General features: G+C 38.1%; 1 protein-coding gene across 1 annotated transcript in view; it reads left to right on the forward strand.

The window, feature by feature from the left end:
* Nucleotides 1-18,133, forward strand: part of LOC111139708 (myosin IIIA) — a 240,851-nt gene that overhangs the window by 162,187 nt on the left and 60,531 nt on the right. Inside the window, exons 20-24 of the mRNA XM_022492055.1 lie at nt 6,930-7,083; nt 8,517-8,605; nt 10,488-10,617; nt 17,357-17,436; nt 17,894-17,971. Of these exons, the coding sequence (XP_022347763.1) occupies nt 6,930-7,083; nt 8,517-8,605; nt 10,488-10,617; nt 17,357-17,436; nt 17,894-17,971 (531 nt within the window). The remainder of the gene's footprint in view (nt 1-6,929; nt 7,084-8,516; nt 8,606-10,487; nt 10,618-17,356; nt 17,437-17,893; nt 17,972-18,133) is intronic.

An 18,133-nucleotide genomic window follows, 5' to 3' on the forward strand; every position in this document is an offset into this window, starting at 1 on the left:
GCTCGATCCCAGGACCCTGGGATCATGACCTGAGCTGAAGGCAGAGGCTTAACCCACTGAGCCACCCAGGCACCCCAAAGCCAAAGCAATCTTAAGAAAGAACAAAGCTGGAGACACCACACATCCTGATTTCAAATTTACATTACAAAGCCATAGTAATCAAAACAGTGCGGTATTGGCATAAAAACACACATAGATCAATGGAACAATGTAGAGAGCCCAGAAATGAACCCAAGCATATGGTCAATTAATTTTTGACAGGGGTCCCAAGAATGGTCCCCATTTCCCCAATGAATTTCCCCAATGGGGAAAGGATTGTCTCTTTAATAAATGGTGCTGGGAAAACTGGGAGGCCATATGCAAAAGAATGAAATTGGACCCCTGTCTTACACCATGCACAAAAATCAACTCAAAATGGATTAAAAGACTTGAACACAAGATCTGAAACTGTGAAATTCCTAGAAGAAAATATAAGGGATAACTCATTGATATCATTCTTGGCAATGTTTTTTTGGATTTGACCAAAGAAACAAAACTAAACAAGTGGGACTACATCAAACTAAAAAGCTTCTGCTCAGGAAAGGGAACCATCAACAAAATGAAAAGACAACTTATGCAATGGGAGAAAATATTTGTCAATCATATATCTGATAAGGGGTTAATACCCAAAACATATAGAACTCATACAACTGAAGAGCAAAAGCAAAAACAAAAATTCTGATTAAAACGTGGGCAAAGGATCTGAACAGACTTTTTCCAAAGACACACAAGTGGCTAACAAGTACATGAAAAGGTGCTTGACGTTGTTAATCATCAGGAGAATGCAAATCAAAACCACAACAAGGTATCCCCTCACACCTGTTAGAATGGCTATCATTTAAAAAGATAACAAGTGTTGGTGAAGGTGTAGACAAAAGGGAATGCTTGTGCCTTATTGGTGGGAATATAAATCACTGTAACCACTATGGAAAACAGTATGAAGTCTTCTCAAAAAATTAAAAATAGAACTGCCATATGATTGAGCAATCCCACTTCTGGGTATATATCCAAAGGAAATCAAAACAAGATCTGTGAGAGATGTCTGCACTCCCATGTTCATTGAAGCATTGCTCACAATAGTGGAAACAACAACAATGGTTTCGTCAAAGGATGACTAGATAGAGAATCTTACACATAAACACACACCCCCCCCACATACCCCATGGAATGTGTTTAGCCATGAGAAAGAAAGAAATCCTATTAATTGTGACAACATAGATGGAAATTTGAGAGCATTATGCTAAGTGAAAATCAGAGATTAAAATGGTGGTCACCAGTGCCTGAGAGCTGCGGGAAATAGGGAGATGTTGGTCAAAGTGTAACGTTTCAGTCTGAAGACAAGTAAGCCCTATGGGCCTAATAATGTACAGTGTGGTGATCACAGCCAATAAAACTGAACCATATTCTTAAAAATTCTTAAGAGAATAGATCTTAAAAATTCTCACCACAAAAAAAAGAACTAGTAGTTAGTGATGTGATGGAGGAGTTAGCTGACTCTATGGTGGTGATCATTTTGTAATATATAAGTATGTCAGGTCAGTACACAATACACCTTAAACTAACACAATGTTATATGTCCGCTATACCTCAGTGAAGCTGGGGGAGGAAAAAGAAGATAATTTCCCCAGGAAAGACACTCAGAATCCAGCTTCAGGAATGAATTCCTTTTTTTTTTTTTTTTAAGGTTTTATTTTTAAGTAATCTCTGTACTGTCGCGGCCGGCACGACAAATCAACCAGGAACGTGAGGGTAAGAGATGGTGAAAAGAAATTAAGAGACAAAGAGATGGGGGCAGAAGGAGCACTGAGGAGGATGTCCAACAGTGCCGATTTTATTCCACATCTTACAAGCATTTATAAGGCAGACCACAATAGGAGGAGTAATACATCAGTATCTAGTCAGATAACCGCAAGTTCCTATAACAAGTTTACATTAACTACAAACAAATCTCGTGATGCCAGGTAGTCACGGCTAATGCCATTAGCTACTATTGATACAAGAAGTTACAATCAACCAGGGAGTGGATTATGGAAAGTACAAGAACAACGAGGACCAACTAAGAATTCATGACCCTGACCACATTGTTCCCTTCTGTAGGGAGAGCGTGTGGGAAGTCACGTAGGCGAGCACACTACACATAGCACAGACCCTTCCTCAGTGTTACTCAACTTTCCTGTCCTTAACCCCTTATCAAGGCGTCCGGACTTTAAAGGAGACACAAGTCAGGGCCTGGTTTGATCCACAACTCCAACCATGCCGTGGCCTCCAACACTGTACCCACTGTGGGGCTCAAATTTATAACCCCAAGATCAAGAGGCATATTCTCTGCTGACTAAGCCAGCCAGGCATCTTCAGAATGAACTCCTAAGGAAGACAGAGTTAACCCATGACCAGGAGAACATGTAGAAACAAATGCGGAAGAGACAAAAGAACAAAAGTTAAAAAGTTAACCTGACATCAGGATGTTCTCAGTGAAGCCCCTTAGCTTTTCCTCTGTTTTACCTCTGATCTCTTCCTTCCTGAATCTTCGGCGATATCACAACAATGGATGGTGGTGTGATGTTACCTCTGAGCCCAAGAAGAAGCTAAATTATGGTCATGATTATCCGTTCCAGAATAATAACACTCTCCATAGTAGCCCACGGGCATTGTGTAATACGTGCCAAGCATAGACATATGTTGTTTCCCTCTAAACCATCCTCTCAAGTAGTTTAAGATCCAGTCAAAGAAATGCAACTACAACAATGCGCTATAATTTTCACCTCTCAAAAATACCAGAAAAAGTTCTTTAATGAGAATATTCAGTGCTGGCGAGGACGCAGCAAGTGCCTACACATAGGAGCATATGTGCAGGGCTGATTAGAAAGCACCTTGCTGCAAGCTTTAAAATAAATCAGTCTAGAAATGCTCATTATGAGCCTGTGAAACATTCACGAGTTGACCAGCTAATCTGTGCTAAAGATAAAAGAAAACCCATCCTATGGGATTCCAGCCATGCCCTTATGACCTCATTTGACCTTAATCACCTCCTGAACAGCCCTATCTCCAAATGCAGTCACATTGGATACGAAGGCTTCAACATATGAACTTGGCTGGGGCAGGAGCGGGGAGCAGTTCAATCCCTAACACAAAGTCATTTATTTAATACGCTCAGGTCTCCCTAGATATTGAGCTCAAAAATAGAGAGGTAAGTAAAAGTGCTTGTCCTCTTGGAGTTCCCATTCTAACAAGAGAAGGAGAATAATAAACCAGTAAAAATGCTAGAAATACTGTGAAAGAATGTGAAACATGGCGGCAGAGAGATAGGGAGTCACCAGCTGATGAATGGTGGGGCGGGGGGGTGGGTGTTGCTGAATTAGTCTGGACCATGGGGGAAGGTCTCCCGAGGAGGTGAGAGTCCATCCTCAACTGAGTGACAGTCTGTGCCCAGGGGTGGAAACCAACGTCCCCATCCACCTTCCAAGCCACGTGGAAGCTTGCAGCCTCTCAGCCTACGGGAGCCACCCTTCCACACTGCTGTGTGAGGCGGAGGACTCACCTTCGACATCGAGAATCTCTCCTGTGGGGACACGTTATAGCCCTGTGTCTAGGCCAGAGCTGTGCGTGGGGGGCCACCTTCCACGGGTTTCCTTGCCACCGTGTCCTTTTCCCAACTCGCCCTGAAAACTCAGTGAAAAACAAGCAAGCCTTCGACTCAGGCATGAAGCCTCCTTAACATCCAAGTCTTCTGATTTCCCTCCCCTCCTTGATTTATACTTAAATAATTATTCATCTGCCCTTCTCAAAAGGGAACTCAGGCCATCCGAACAGAGCAGAGATAATATATGCTAAGCAGTCCTTTACTGAAGTTAATAACTCCACTTATCTTCTGCTCTAAATGTATTTTTAACATACAGGGCATAGCAAAGGACTTTCTTAAGAGTTCTAAGAGCTTCGTTGCTCCACTTACGCTTAAAAACAACTAAGTATTTTGAGGTCATAACCTCTACAAAAATACATAATCGGTTGTTCTATGCAAGCTCATTTTACTCAAAATGCTTTATAACTCCTCCATAACAGCATGTTCTGTCCGTCGGTTTGCCTGGAGTCCCTAATACTTACAAGTATCTTCAAGGGGAGCCCATTGTTTCCCACGTAACTCATCTCTTTCCTGTCTGACCTGCCACAAAAGCATTCCGTGGGTTTTGACACAGGCAAATAGAAATGATAAATGCACTGATTGAGACCTTAACCTTGTGTGCTTTCTATACAAAACATACAAAACCTCTTCTGAACTTTGCAGTTGTCATTTAAGCTGTAATGTGCTGTCAGCCTGATACGTCTACTAGCGAAGTCATTCTGGGTCTACATATGGCTCTCAAGGTTACCTTCAAATGCAAAGGCTGTGAAACTTCCAGACATTGTTTCCATTTTGATGTACTGGATAAACCAAATGGCTTTCAGGTGGTCTACCTTTCAGGCCAAGGGGCACTGCCAAATTTTTACGTATTAATTTTTTTGTCTTAAAAAATGTATATTTCTTTTTCCTGGTGACGCCCTTGAAATGAGATTTCAATTTCATAAGTCTTCAAAATACTGGTTATAAATTTAGGCTTATTAAGTGCCCCACCTGCCATTGGCTAAATTCCTCCACAAAGTTGCCAGAAATTGATTATCTTTCCCTGAACTCCATAGAGTACGTTGTAAGTATCGTTTATCTATCGTATGTTACCTTGCATTTGAGTATTTATTTACTAACCTTATCACTCAAGTTCTATCTTAAATCCACCTGAGGACAGGGAGTTTGTGTTAAACATCTCTTTATCACCCATCACGATGCCTTATTATAGGATGTTCAGTGAAAATACTTAATGCATTAAAGACTATATTAAAATAATAATGAAGGGGCCCCTGGGTGGCTCATTCAGCTGGCGTCCAACTCTTGGTCTCAGTTCCGGTCTTGGTCTCTGGGTTGTGAGTTCAGGCCTGGCATGGAGCCTCCTTAAAAAAAATTTTTTAAGTTAAAATAATAATGAAAATACCCTGTCATTTTATAGTTCTGAATGGTGAAGAATATTCTGCCCGAGGCAAGAGTTATTTCCTACACTTCCCAGTGATAACTGCTTTATCACCTGAGAACTCATGAGCGCCCTGCATGGGAGCATAACTTCCAGTCGTCCCAGGGTCATGCATGTCCTCTAATAGCCTGCGGCACTGGGGTAGGGGCCCAGTGTGGGGGAAGAGTCATAGGAACGGAGCAACAGCACCATTCTTTTTTTTTTTTTATAAGATTTTATTTATTTATTTGCCAGACAGAGATCACAAGTAGGCAGAGAGTCAGGCAGAGAGAGAGGAAGGGAAGCAGGCTCCCCGCTGAGCGGAAAGCCCGATGCAGGGCTGGATCCCAGGACCCTGGGATCATGACCTGAGCCGAAGGCAGAGGCTTTAACCCACTGAGCCACCCAGGCACCCCAAGAGCACCATTCTTCATGCCCCTTTGGTAAAATAGATCATCAATACCCATGTTGCCTGGGCCCCATGATCTTAACACTAGTTGTTATTTATCCTTTTTATTTTATGCAACTTATGGTATACTCAATAACAACTGGTTATTAATGTACCAGATAGACTTACTTTGTTAGATGAAAATTGTTTCCTCCATGTGATAAATGAGACGGTGGGAGATTATAGAGTCAAAAAAATTTCAAAAGAATTATATGGCCAGTTAAGAGGCAGAGTCTGGATATGCACCTATGGGTTGTTGGTTCTAAATCCATTGGTCATTCCTATGACCCACGGTTGTCCACCCTATTGACAATGTAAATGTCATCATGACTGAGAAGTTAGGTAAATGTTCTTGAGAGATCCATTTCTTTTCTTTTTTTTATTTTTTTTTTTACTCCACTATTCTTAGATTTTATTTGTATTCAAGTTAGTTAACATGTAGTGTATTCTTAGTTTCAGGGGTAGAATTTAGAGATTCATTGGTCGCATCTAACACCCAGTGCTCATTAAATCAAGTGCCCTCCTTAATGCATATTCCTTGATTACCCCCCACACCCACTGCCCCTCCAGCAACCCTTAGTTTGCTCCTTATAGATAAGAGTCTCTTGTGGCTCACCTCCCTCTCTGTTTTTATCTTATTTTATTTTTTATTTATTTTTATTATTTTTATTACTTTTATTTTTTCCTTCCCTTCCCTTATGTTCATCTGTTTTCTTTTTTTTGTTGTTTTCATTTTTAATTTAATTTAATTTTTTCAGTGTTCCAAAATTCATTGTTTATGCACCACACCCAGTGCTCCATGCAATACGTGCCCTCCTTAATACCCACTACCAGGCTCACCCAACCCCCCCACTCCCGTCCCCTCCAAAACCCTCAGTTTGTTTCTTGGAGTCCATAGTCTCTCATGGTTCATCTCCCCCTCTGATTTCCCCCAATTTACTTTTCTTTTCCTTCTCCTAATGTCCTTCATGCTATTCCTTATGCTGCACAAGTAAGTGAAACCATATGATTCTGAAACTAGATCAAAGGTTTAAATTGGGGATAATATAACTCTAAGATATACCTAATTGATATTCTATAAATTCTGGAGCGTAACTTTATTACTGCTCGTTACCAACACATTCTCTTGCATTTTGAATACCTCAGATGTCTATAATTCTGGTATAGAGACTAGAAAATTTTATTATTACCAAGTCACCGATGACTTTAATGAACTAACAGTTTTAGGGAAAGAAAAATAAAATGATAGCCTCAGTTTAAGGGCAATGTCATAGGAAGCAATTTATTATAATATGCGTAAAAGAGAGTTTGGGGTAATTACTGTCAAGCTACCTATCAAAAATTCACGATGTCACAATTCACACATTTTTGAGTGAATTTCTTCTATGTGTCATGTCCTGTTACAGAATGAATACCTAAATGAGGGTGTTAATGCCAGAGTGATTGAATATGAAGATAACCTGTCCCTCCTAGATATGTTTCTGCAGAAGCCAATGGGTTTGCTATCCCTACTCGATGAAGAAAGTCGATTTCCCAAGGCCACAGACCAGACCCTTGTGGGTGAGTTTCCAATCCAGTATGTCTGCCTCGTTTTGTGCTGCAGTCATCTAATGTTTTGAATGACTTAAAAATAATAGGTTTTCAATTATCTGGGAGAAAGTAGCTATCACAAAGCCTGCATATGTAACTTTAAAGACGAGGCTCTAGGTCTCATATCTGGACCAGTGAATGTTTAAAATAGGATGGAATATTTAGTGATGAATTAAACAAGTTTGATATTGGACTTTTCCTTACAGTGGTAGAGCCCTCAGTCGTAGGATCTTATGTTAGAAATAACCTTAGAAATTATCAAGCCCCCCTCCTCAAAAAAGGAACTACCCAGCTCCAAATTAGAAATTGGAGGGCAGGGCACAAGGCCAGCTCTGGAATTTGGAAAGAGATAGCTAATGAGAAGGAAATAAATTCATCACTTGACTAATAGAGGCAGACAGCCTCTAGTACCTTAGTAATTTCTAAATTATAGTACATTAATAAATATTCACAATAATCCTGAGTCATCAAAGAAAGCATAAATGAATTCATTTTTTTCTGTTTAAGAAGGCAAAGTTATGTATGCTGTATTTAAATGATTATCATTTAAAATGGTAAAAATTTTAAATGTCTTATTCCTTAGATTAAAAAATAAAACTTTAGCTTGTTCAGGTAAAAAAAAAAATCATTTTTAATATAGAAATACCATATTCCCTGATGGTAGGAGATATTGATTATATATAATAAATATTTGCAGAAAATTTGGATTCACATTTTCTCTCATTTATTTTGGGTGACAGTCTGTTTCTTACCATTAAGTCTGTGAGGTTGCTTCCTGCTGACTCACTCATTGGCTTATTCTCTCCTCTAATTGGACAATACTAATGGAGAGCAAAACAACCCCAAAGTTCTGGGGTTAAATGTCTCATAGCAATCACTTGATTTTGAGGTTAAAATGTCCCTTCTAGGACATGGAGCTCAGCGGGAAGCCTGCTTCTCCCTCTCCCACTCTCTCTGCTTGTGTTCCCTCTCTTGCTGTGTCTCTCTCTGTCAAATAAAGAAGTGGGATCTTAAAAAAAAAAAAAAAAAAAATGTGGTTTCCCAGACCAGGAACATCAGCCTCACCTGAGAACTTTCTAGAAATGTGACTTCTTGGATTCCACCCATGCCCAGACCTACTAAGTCAGAAACTCTGTGTTTTAATAGGCCTTCCAGGGGTGGTTCTGTTGCTTGCCAAGGTTTAAGAGTTGTTGCTCTAAATCATAATAGAATGGTTACAGTCACGATCTTGAGTTCGGTCTCACCATTTTTGCTTCAAATCTGCATTTGTCAGCCATGTAAAATTGTCCTTTCAGTGCACATTGTCCATTTTACAGTGAAAGAGATGATTCTGTTAATCAGTATTTTCTGAGGATCTCCTTACATGGCTTGAGGGTGGAGTTCAATTTTTTTTTTCTCTATAGAAAAATTTGAAGGGAACCTGAAATCGCAATACTTCTGGAGGCCCAAAAGAATGGAACTTAGTTTTGGAATTCACCATTATGCAGGAAAGGTAAGAACTGTGAAGAATTATAACTGAGTTTCTCTTAGTCCTTTATCAAATAATAATGAGAAACATGAAAGCTATGGCCCGAAATATTTAGATGGTTAAAATGAGATGGCCATCTGTTTCTGCCCCAAACTGGCCCTAACTGTTCTCCAGCTTCCTCCAATCTGTCCAATCCACTGCCAGCCACTCCCACTCCAGAACGTCCAGCTCTAACATCTATCCTGAAAAGGTTAACCAAAAAATCCTTCTCCTACTTTTTCAAACACAAATGCTCTAGTTTTTCTACAGGAATTTTTATTAAGAAACTAAAGGAAAACAAAGAGACAAGCATCAAAGCCTCCATCTTTCTGACCCTAAGATCTGGCTTTGGGTGAGATTGGCTGGCAATGGGGACCTATTTTTGCTTCTTTGAATGATAGCGGGGAACCTTTTACATAAACTGCCTTTTTCAGTATTGAGGTGCTTCTCTCTCCACAGAAGACTTTGTCTCTCCTCCCGCCCAACAGGAGAAAGTGCTAGATTGGAGGTGTGGTTAGATAACGGAGCTAGCCTCGGTAGGGCTGCCTGATGGACTGTTTAGCAGTTGGCTGTCTATGCACATTCCCACAGCAGAGCAGACCTCAGCGATAAACCTAAACCCAGAGGATGCTCTGTCTCCCTTCTGCAGAGGTCACTCCTTCACAATGATGTGGTAAACATTGGAGGACTGAGAAGATACTAAAATTAAGAAAGAAATGCCTAGAATGAAAAACACATGAACAACAAAAAATAACACAGAACCTGGAAGATTCATGTCTGCTAAGATTTCTCTGTTCCACAGGCTTCTGTCACTGGAAAAAAAAAAAATCTGCCTTCAATATTATAGTTATGGCCTCTCCCATGGTGTTCAGCATGTGATTTTTCCAAACAAGCTTTTTAAAAAAACATCCATTAAGAATTTCCTAGGATCATTTTATCCAGTTGTTTTTAAGAGCTGTATTAGCCCGCTTGGACTGTCATAAGAAAAATAATGCAGGATGGGTGGCTTAAAGCACAGAAACTTATTTTCTCACAGTTCAAGATCAAGGTACCAGCAAGGTCAGGAGACCTCTCTCCCTGGCTTGCTGATGGGTGTATCCTTCAGTGTCCTCCTGTGGCCTTTTCTCTGAGTACATGAGAAGGAGAAAGGGATCTCCAGTGGGTCTTTCTCTTCTTACAAGGATACCAGTCCTATGGGATTAGGGTCCCACCCTTAGGACCACATTTAACTTTAATTACCTCCTTAAAGACCCTAGCCAAATACAGTCACATTTGGGATCGGGAATTCAACATATTAATTTTGGAGGGACACAATTCAACCCATAACAAAAACCATATTAGATCATCCTACAGAAATCTTTGGGTTACGTTGATCTTTAGAAAGTCCTAAAATTATTTAGAAGTGCCAGAAATGTGAATGTTCATAGTGTACTTAGATCATACTCCTTACTGAGACGAAAATCTGTAATGGCCGATTCACTGTGCGTGACTCAATTATCATGGAAATGAGAATGCCTGGTGGCCTCAGGTGCCTCCTTTATGCCACCCTCTACCCTCCAAACAGAGAAAGGAAACAATACCAAATTTCCAGCATAATAAGTGAGAAGAATCAAACCACGATTTCAACCCAAATAAAATTAGCGAGACACAGATTTTTTTCTGACAAAAAATACTGTAGACATGGAAAAGTTTGCTCCTCCAACCACGTTGTAAAGGACTGCCTTTATGAATTTTGTATACCTGTCACTCAGCACAGAGGAAGTTCTCAGTAAATACCTGTTGATGGTTCTGCCCCTGCCACTGTTGATGGTGATGATGACGAGGAGGATGACATTGACTGTGACACTGAAATGTACTTCATCAACAGGTGCTCTATAACGCAAGTGGCTTCTTAGCTAAGAATAGAGACACTCTTCCAACGGATATTGTGCTCCTTTTGAGGTCATCAGAAAACAGTGTAATTCGCCAACTCGTCAGTCACCCTCTGACAAAAACAGGTAAGCTAAGGCAACTTCCTTGGGCCCAATCCTATAGTTTCTGACTGTGATTTTCATGAGTATAAGTCTCAATTTTTTTATGTTGGTTTGTTTTTAGCTCACTAAATATGCATTTTTTTAATACATTCTGCCCAAACTGTCTGAAGAACATGTAAAAGTGAGTATAAACAAACTAGGTTTTCATTAAAGAAAAGTGTCTGTAGAACGAACCAGAAAATAGGGTGGTATTTTAGCTACTCACTAGAAAAACATGCTCCCCTCTGAAAAGTTCAGAGTGACCTCTGCTTCAGGACTGGACAGCTTTCGGGTTAGTATTGAAGGCTCTATAGGTTTAGTTAGCTCTGCCTTATTGGTTAAAAACTTACATGCCTTTGTTCCACCCAACCATATACATGTTTGCATTTGCTTTTAAGTAGAAAAAAACTGTAGTTTGGGTTATTTTTCTTTATTGGAGTTTGTTTTATTATTTTGCATTTCTTTTTACAGTTTTATTGAGATATAACTGACACAATAAAAAAGACATGTTTAGACAGTAAAATGTGATACGTTTTTGACAGGCATATATACTTGTAAAACCATCACCACATTCAGTAGTAAACATATTCATCACCCCCAGATGATGTTTCCTCATGACTCTGGAATCCCTCCCATCCCCACTCCTGACCCTTCTCTATTTGTTCTAGCACCACTGGTTGAAAGAATTGTTCTTTCCCCCATTGAATTGCTTGGGCGCCCTGTTGAAAATCAATTGACTATATACATGTAGGTCTCCTTCTAGACTTTTCTATTGTGTGTCCCTGATATTTGTCTATCTTTAAGGTAGTGCAACACTTCTTGATTACTGTAGTTTAATTTAAAAAAAAATGAAATCAGGTAGTATAAGCTACCCAACTCTTCTTTTTCAGAGCTGTCAAGGCAATTATAATTCCTTTGCTTTTCCATATAAATTTTAGAATAAGCTTGTCAATTTCCACCAAAAATCCTGGTGAGACTTTGATTGGGATACACTGAAGCTATAGATTAATTTTGGGGGAATTGATATCTTCACAATATTAGGTCTTCCAATCAGGGAGCACAATAGAGCTCTCCATTTATTTGTCTTCCTTAATTTCTCCCAGTAATATTTTGTAGTTTTCAGTGTGTGCAACTTGTATATCTTTGTCAAATTATCTGCTTATATATCACATTTTATGCTATTATAAATGGTAATTTTAATTCAAATTGTTTGTTGCTAGTATATAGAAGTCCAGGTGATCTCTGTGTATTAATCTTTCACCCTGCAGTATTGTTAAGCTCGTTTATTAGAGTAACTTTCTTTTTTTTGTAAATTCCATAGGATTTTTCTATATAGATAATCATGTCACCTGTGAAAAAAGAGTTCCCCCTTTCTTCTCCATTCTGTTTACTTTTTATGTCTTCATCTTGCCTGGTTGCACTGGCTAGAATCACCAACACAATATTGAGTACAAGTGCTAAAAATGAACATTCTTGTCTTACTCCTCATTTTGGGGGGAAAGCTTTCAGTTTTTCCCCAGTAAATAGGATGTTCTCTGTAGGGTTTTCATAGACTTTCTTTCTCAGGAGGAGGAGTTCTTTCTATTCCTAGCTTCCTGAGTATTTACCAGGCAGGCATATTTGAATTTTGTCAGATGCGTTTTTGCATGTATTGAAACGATCATTCATTTATTTTTTTAATCTGTAAATATGATGAGTTACTTTGATTGATTTTTTAATATTATGCCAACTTTTTATTCCTGGGAAAAATGTGACGTGGTCATGATGCTTTGGACTTTCATGTATTGCTAGATTAAATTTGCTGATGTTTTGTTAAGAATTTTTGTATCTGTGTTCATGAGGGATATTGGACTATAATTTTCTTCTAATTTTCTTCTAATGTTGGGATCAGAGTAATATTGGCCTCATAGAATGAATTCAGAAGTATTGCTTCCAGGAAAAGTAGAGTATTAATTCTTTCTGAATTCCTCTGTAGAATTCACTAATGAAGCCATCTGGGCCAGAAGGCTTTTTTTGTGAGAAGGTTTTGAATTACAAATTCAATCAATTTCTTTAACAAATATTAGAATATTTAATTATCTAATTTTTTGAATGAGCTTTAGTAGGTTGTATCTTTTAAGAAATTTGTCTGTTTCATCTATGTAGTCACATTCATTGACATAATTTTGATTATAGTGTTCCCTTATATTATCCTTTAATATCTATAGATCTTGGAGTTTTATCAGCTCTCTCATTCCTGATCTGAATCTTTTGTGTCCTCTTTCACTTTATTCTTGATAGATTTTCTAGAGATTTGTCAATTTTACTGATTTTCTCAAAGAACCAGCATTTAGTTTATAGTTTCACTGATTTTTCTCCATTGATATTGCTCTCTATTTTGTTATTTTTTTCCCTCCTTTCTTTCTTTTTTTGGGGGGGGGTTTCATTCTTGTTTCCTTTCTTCTGTTTACGTGGGGTTTTATTTTGTCTCCTTTTTTCTAATTTCTAAGGTGAGATCATAGGTCGTTGATTTAAGAAAGCATTTCTTTTCTAATGTAAGTACTTATATGGATTATGTATAAGTATTAAATTTTAATTCTAAAAATATTGGGATTTTCCATATCTTTGTGTTGTGGCCTTGTAATATAATTCCATAGTGCTCAGAAAGCATATTTTGTATGATTTAATCCACTTAAATTTACAGAGACATGTTTTATGGCCCAGAATATATCTTATTTTATGTTTCATTTACACTTAAAAACAATGTGTATTTCACTGTGTTGGATGGAGAATTATATAAATGTCAATTGGGTCAACATGGTTGATAGTATTGGTCAAATCTCCTATATCCTTACTGGTTTTTTCTCTCCTGGTTCTACCAGTTACTAAGAGAAGAGTTTTAAAATATCTGATTATAATCTAATTTGTCTATTTTGTCTTTCATTTCTATCAGTTTTCACTTCATGTATTTTTTTTTAAAGATTTTTTATTTATTTATCTGACAGACAGAGATCACAAGTAGGCAGAGAGGCAAGCAGAGAGAGAGAGAGGGGAGGAAGCAGGCTCCCTGCTGAGCAGAGAACCTAATGCGGGGCTCAATCCCAGTACCCTGAATCATTACCTGAGCTGAAGGCAGAGGCTTAACCCACTGAGCCACCCAGGCGCCCCTAGAATTATTATTATGGCTTCTTGATGACCAGACCCCTTTATTAATACTATTTTTATCCTTGGTAATAGTTTTTGCTCTGAAATCTACTTGCTTGATAATATAGAGATTCCAACTTTCTTAGGATTAGTGGTTGAATGGTATGTCTTTTTTTATACTTTCAACTTCATCTTATTTTTGTTTGTATTTAAAGAGGGCTTTTTTTGTAAACAGCGTGTAGTTGGGCCTTTTTAAATTCTAAATATCTCTGCCTTTTAATTGAGGTGATCAAACCATTTATATTTAATGTGATTATTGATATGTTGTGTTTGACTGACTCTATGGTTTGACATGTTTTCTATTGGTTACATCTGTTATTTTCCCTAGTCTTCACCTGAGTTCCCCTCCTTGCAGTGTAAATCTCTTTAGACAGAAAGCTGGGATACTCATAGGGTTCACCTCATTTGTTTCCCCTCATTTGGGGATCAGTGTCCTGTACTGTTTGATGCACAATGTATAAACACTGTTATTCCTAGACAAATATGGTATGATTATTCAGAATAAGGTACTTAGGGCAGTTAAAATCATGCAGACAGAAAGCAGAATGGTGGTTGCCAGGGGCTGGGGGTGGGAGGAATGGGGAGCCAGTATTTAATGGGTATAAAGTTTCAGTTTTACAAGATGAAAAAAGTTATGGGCATGTATGGTGGTGATGGTTGCATAACATTATGAATGTATTTAATACTACTGACCTGTGCACTTATAAATGATTAAGATGCTAAATTTTATGATATGTAAGTTTTACAATAAAAAATGAAAAGGAAGAAAAACTGTTGCCTCATATATATTGTATGGTTGTTTGTTGTTTTTTTTTTCTTTTAGTCATTCAGTTAATCCAGTCTGTGTTGCTTTATCCTGCCCAGAAACAAATGTCTTCAATTTTGACTTTAACAATTGTCATCTCTTTCTATATCCACCAACTGCATCCGTGCACTTAATGTCATGTTTTTTACCTTTATAAAATATGCAGCCAGGTTCTCAATACTATGTTCTGTCTCCTGACTCAGCAAAACCATGTTTCATTAGCCAGGGAAAAGAGAATTTCATAATCAAAGATGTTTCAGTGACTCCGAATCTCAAAGCTATCAGAGACATTTGGGTTTTATATTCATCTAGATATGCAAACATAATAATAATAATGACAACAACAAAAATACATAAATTTGTTTATTTGTTTATTTTTATTTTTTATTTTTTTTTATTTTTAAAGAGTCTATATATCTATTTGACAGAACGAGAGAGAGATCACAAGCAGGCAGAGAGGCAGGCAGAGAGAGGAGGAAGCAGGCTCACTGCCAAGCAGAGAGCCCAATGTGGGGCTCGATCCCAGGACTCTGAGATCATGACCGGAGCCGAAGGCAGAGGCTTAACCCACTGAGCCACCCAGGAGCCCCTATTTTTTTTTTATTTTTTTCATGAATTTGTTTAGAAGTTGCAATGTGTTAGGCACTGTGCTGACTACTTTTATTTACTCCTAATAGCAACACTCTGAGGAGGAATTACTGTTACAGATGAGACACTGAGTCTTGGAAATGTTCAGCAACTTTCCCAGTGTTGCCCCTGTGGGAAGTCTTAGAAGTGGGCTTGAAAGTTTGGGTTTTTCAGTCCTATATTACACTGTCTCCAAGATTCTGAGATAACCTGTTGCACGTATGACTTAAAATATGAAATAGAATTCAGACATTATTAAGAGGAAATGTACTACAGTTCCTTGTAGCTCGCATTGCTACCTTGGTTTATTACAGGTTTGTTCATCAGTCAGCTATAAAGGCAAAGTGGATATATTTTCTGAAATTAAGATCTATGCTAATTTTAGTTCCTGTTGATATGCATTAATGAATTTTTAGAAGGCTTTCATTTATTTTGTTGTTAAAGAATTTGATGACTAGTGTATAAATTTTGTTACATTGAAATTATTAATCCTTTAGTAAATTTCCTCTAGTCTTTCAGTTTTCAGAGAAACTTAAATTTTATTTCTTATTTGGCTAATATTAAGTAATGGTATCTATTAAGTACTGGGTTTATTCTAATTAATGTGCTACTAGTCCTTTGTATTAGTCTGTAGTGATTTTGGTAATTTTTTCTAAAACTTTCCCTAAAAAAAAACAAAAAACAAATGAAAGTCCACAGCTGCCCCTCTGAATACCATGTGTTACTATCTCTGTCCACTCTGCTGCCTACAGTAAGTCTCACAGCTGAAGAGTGAACAGTCCAGTGTGCAGCCCAGCATGAAAGCCAGTGTGCACACCCATCACAGCACTTTTCCTGATAACGAGGGAAGGGGAACAACAGCACAGCAGAGGCACTGCCAGCTGCATCCCAGGCAGGGTCCCACCTGCATCATCACTTCAGAGGCAGCTTTCACCACCACAAAGAATGTGAAGGATTTGTCAAAAACATGTCACCTTGGGGCACCTGGGTAGCTCAGCTAGTTAAGCACTTGACTCTTGATTTCAGTTCAGTTCATGATCTTGACTCAGGTCATGATCACAGGGTCTCGAGATTGATCCCTGCATCAGGCTCTGCACTGGGCATGGAGCCTACTTAAAATTCTCTCTCCCTCTCTGTCTGTCCCCACCCCACCCCTGGCATGCACACAACACTCTCTCCTCTAAAAAACACACAAACAAAAAACACGTCACCTCTACTTCTCACCTAAAAGAATGAGAATGAAAAGAAATAATCTTTCTGAAGTGATACTGAATTCTGGAGATATATTTGAACATTACTGGTGGAATGATGAACTCTTGGATTGTGGGTTGGTTGTTTATTGTGCTTGGTGAGGTGTGGGACAAGAGAGAATAAGAATGAACATTTCCAGGCACGCACCATGCACCTGACATACTGTCACATGTCATCAAAATTCTGTGAGGCAGGCAACATTATCACCATTCTATGGTTTCAAAATGCAACTCAGAGACTAAGTAAATGATCCACAGGCAACACAATTTAAGTACTACAGCTAGTATTCAAATCCATGTCTTCCTGGCTTCTGGGACCATAATTTTTCACTACACCAGAACATTTTCAAGGCCTTGGGTTGTGCACATTTAAGTAGACCTAGTAACAGGCACATATTTCTGAATGTTAGATTGAACATATCCATTGCTTTCAACCATTCTTGATTTTCTTATAACCATTTCATATGAATTAATAATCCATGTGATTTTTAAGTCCCATTGTAAAGTGTACCTTTGCATTAAAGAAAATCTCAGATCCATTTAACACATACATGCATACATACACGTGCACATACACACACAGCAAATTAGTTGATATCATCATATCTTGTAGCAATTAAAGGAAATCCAACACTTACCTCTATTTTTTCTAAGCTCCAAACTGTTTTTTTTCTGAATTTAAAATTTATTTAAAATTATTTTGTAATATTATTTTATCCTTAAATTTCTCATAAATACTTAACCAAGGATAACTATTATGACATCAACAATGTTTATTTTAATACTTAACTAAATGGGGAAAGTCTTTTAGTGATTAAGAATTCTAAAATGTATGTTAATTTCATCCACATTCCTATAGGTAATCTGCCACATTCTAAAACTGGAAATTTAATAAATTATCAAATGAGGACTTCAGAAAAATCAATCAACTTGACCAAGGTAAGAACATGCATTTTGTATGACAGTGAGTCTAAAAATCTAACCTTGAGAACAACAGTGTTTGTGTGCTCCTAAAAGTAAGTAGCATTTTACTTATTAGGTTTCCTCCCTTTGATCTTTTTTTCTGCTTAAACGGCTATGTTATGTTCATATTACTGCTAGCCACTAAAAGAATCATGCAGTTATGATACATTCCTAACCCTTCCTTTATAGCTCGTTTTAATGTTACACTAAGACCAACTAAAAATATATTAGTTAAGTTCACATTCCTTGCACAACCAATTAAAATTCCAGTGGGGTTGACAAAACAATTACCCTAAGCAAAATATTAACCTTTTGTTATTTTATGTATTTGAAAGCATAGACCATGAAAACCCGAAGGAAATTCCGTGGGCTCCTTGTAGATCATAGAGTATAGTGGATACTGAAGCATCACTGTCTTTCTTGGTCTTTGTAGGATCAAAGTGGAGAAGCCACACGTCATGCCATAGAGACAACCAACATGAAGACACAAACAGTGGCATCATATTTTAGAGTAAGTTATTAAATTATGGTGTGTTGTGCTTAGGAATGTTATTTATTTCAGACAGAGGGAAGGGCAGAGTGAGATGAAGAAAGAGAACCCTAAGGAGGTTCCACGCCCAGCACAGAGCCCAATGCGGAGCTTGATCTCATGACCCATAAGATCATGACCTGA

This window comes from Enhydra lutris, unplaced genomic scaffold (assembly GCF_002288905.1).
Source record: "Enhydra lutris kenyoni isolate GAN:26980312 unplaced genomic scaffold, ASM228890v2 scaffoldscaffold113, whole genome shotgun sequence".
Classification (NCBI taxonomy): domain Eukaryota; kingdom Metazoa; phylum Chordata; class Mammalia; order Carnivora; family Mustelidae; genus Enhydra; species Enhydra lutris.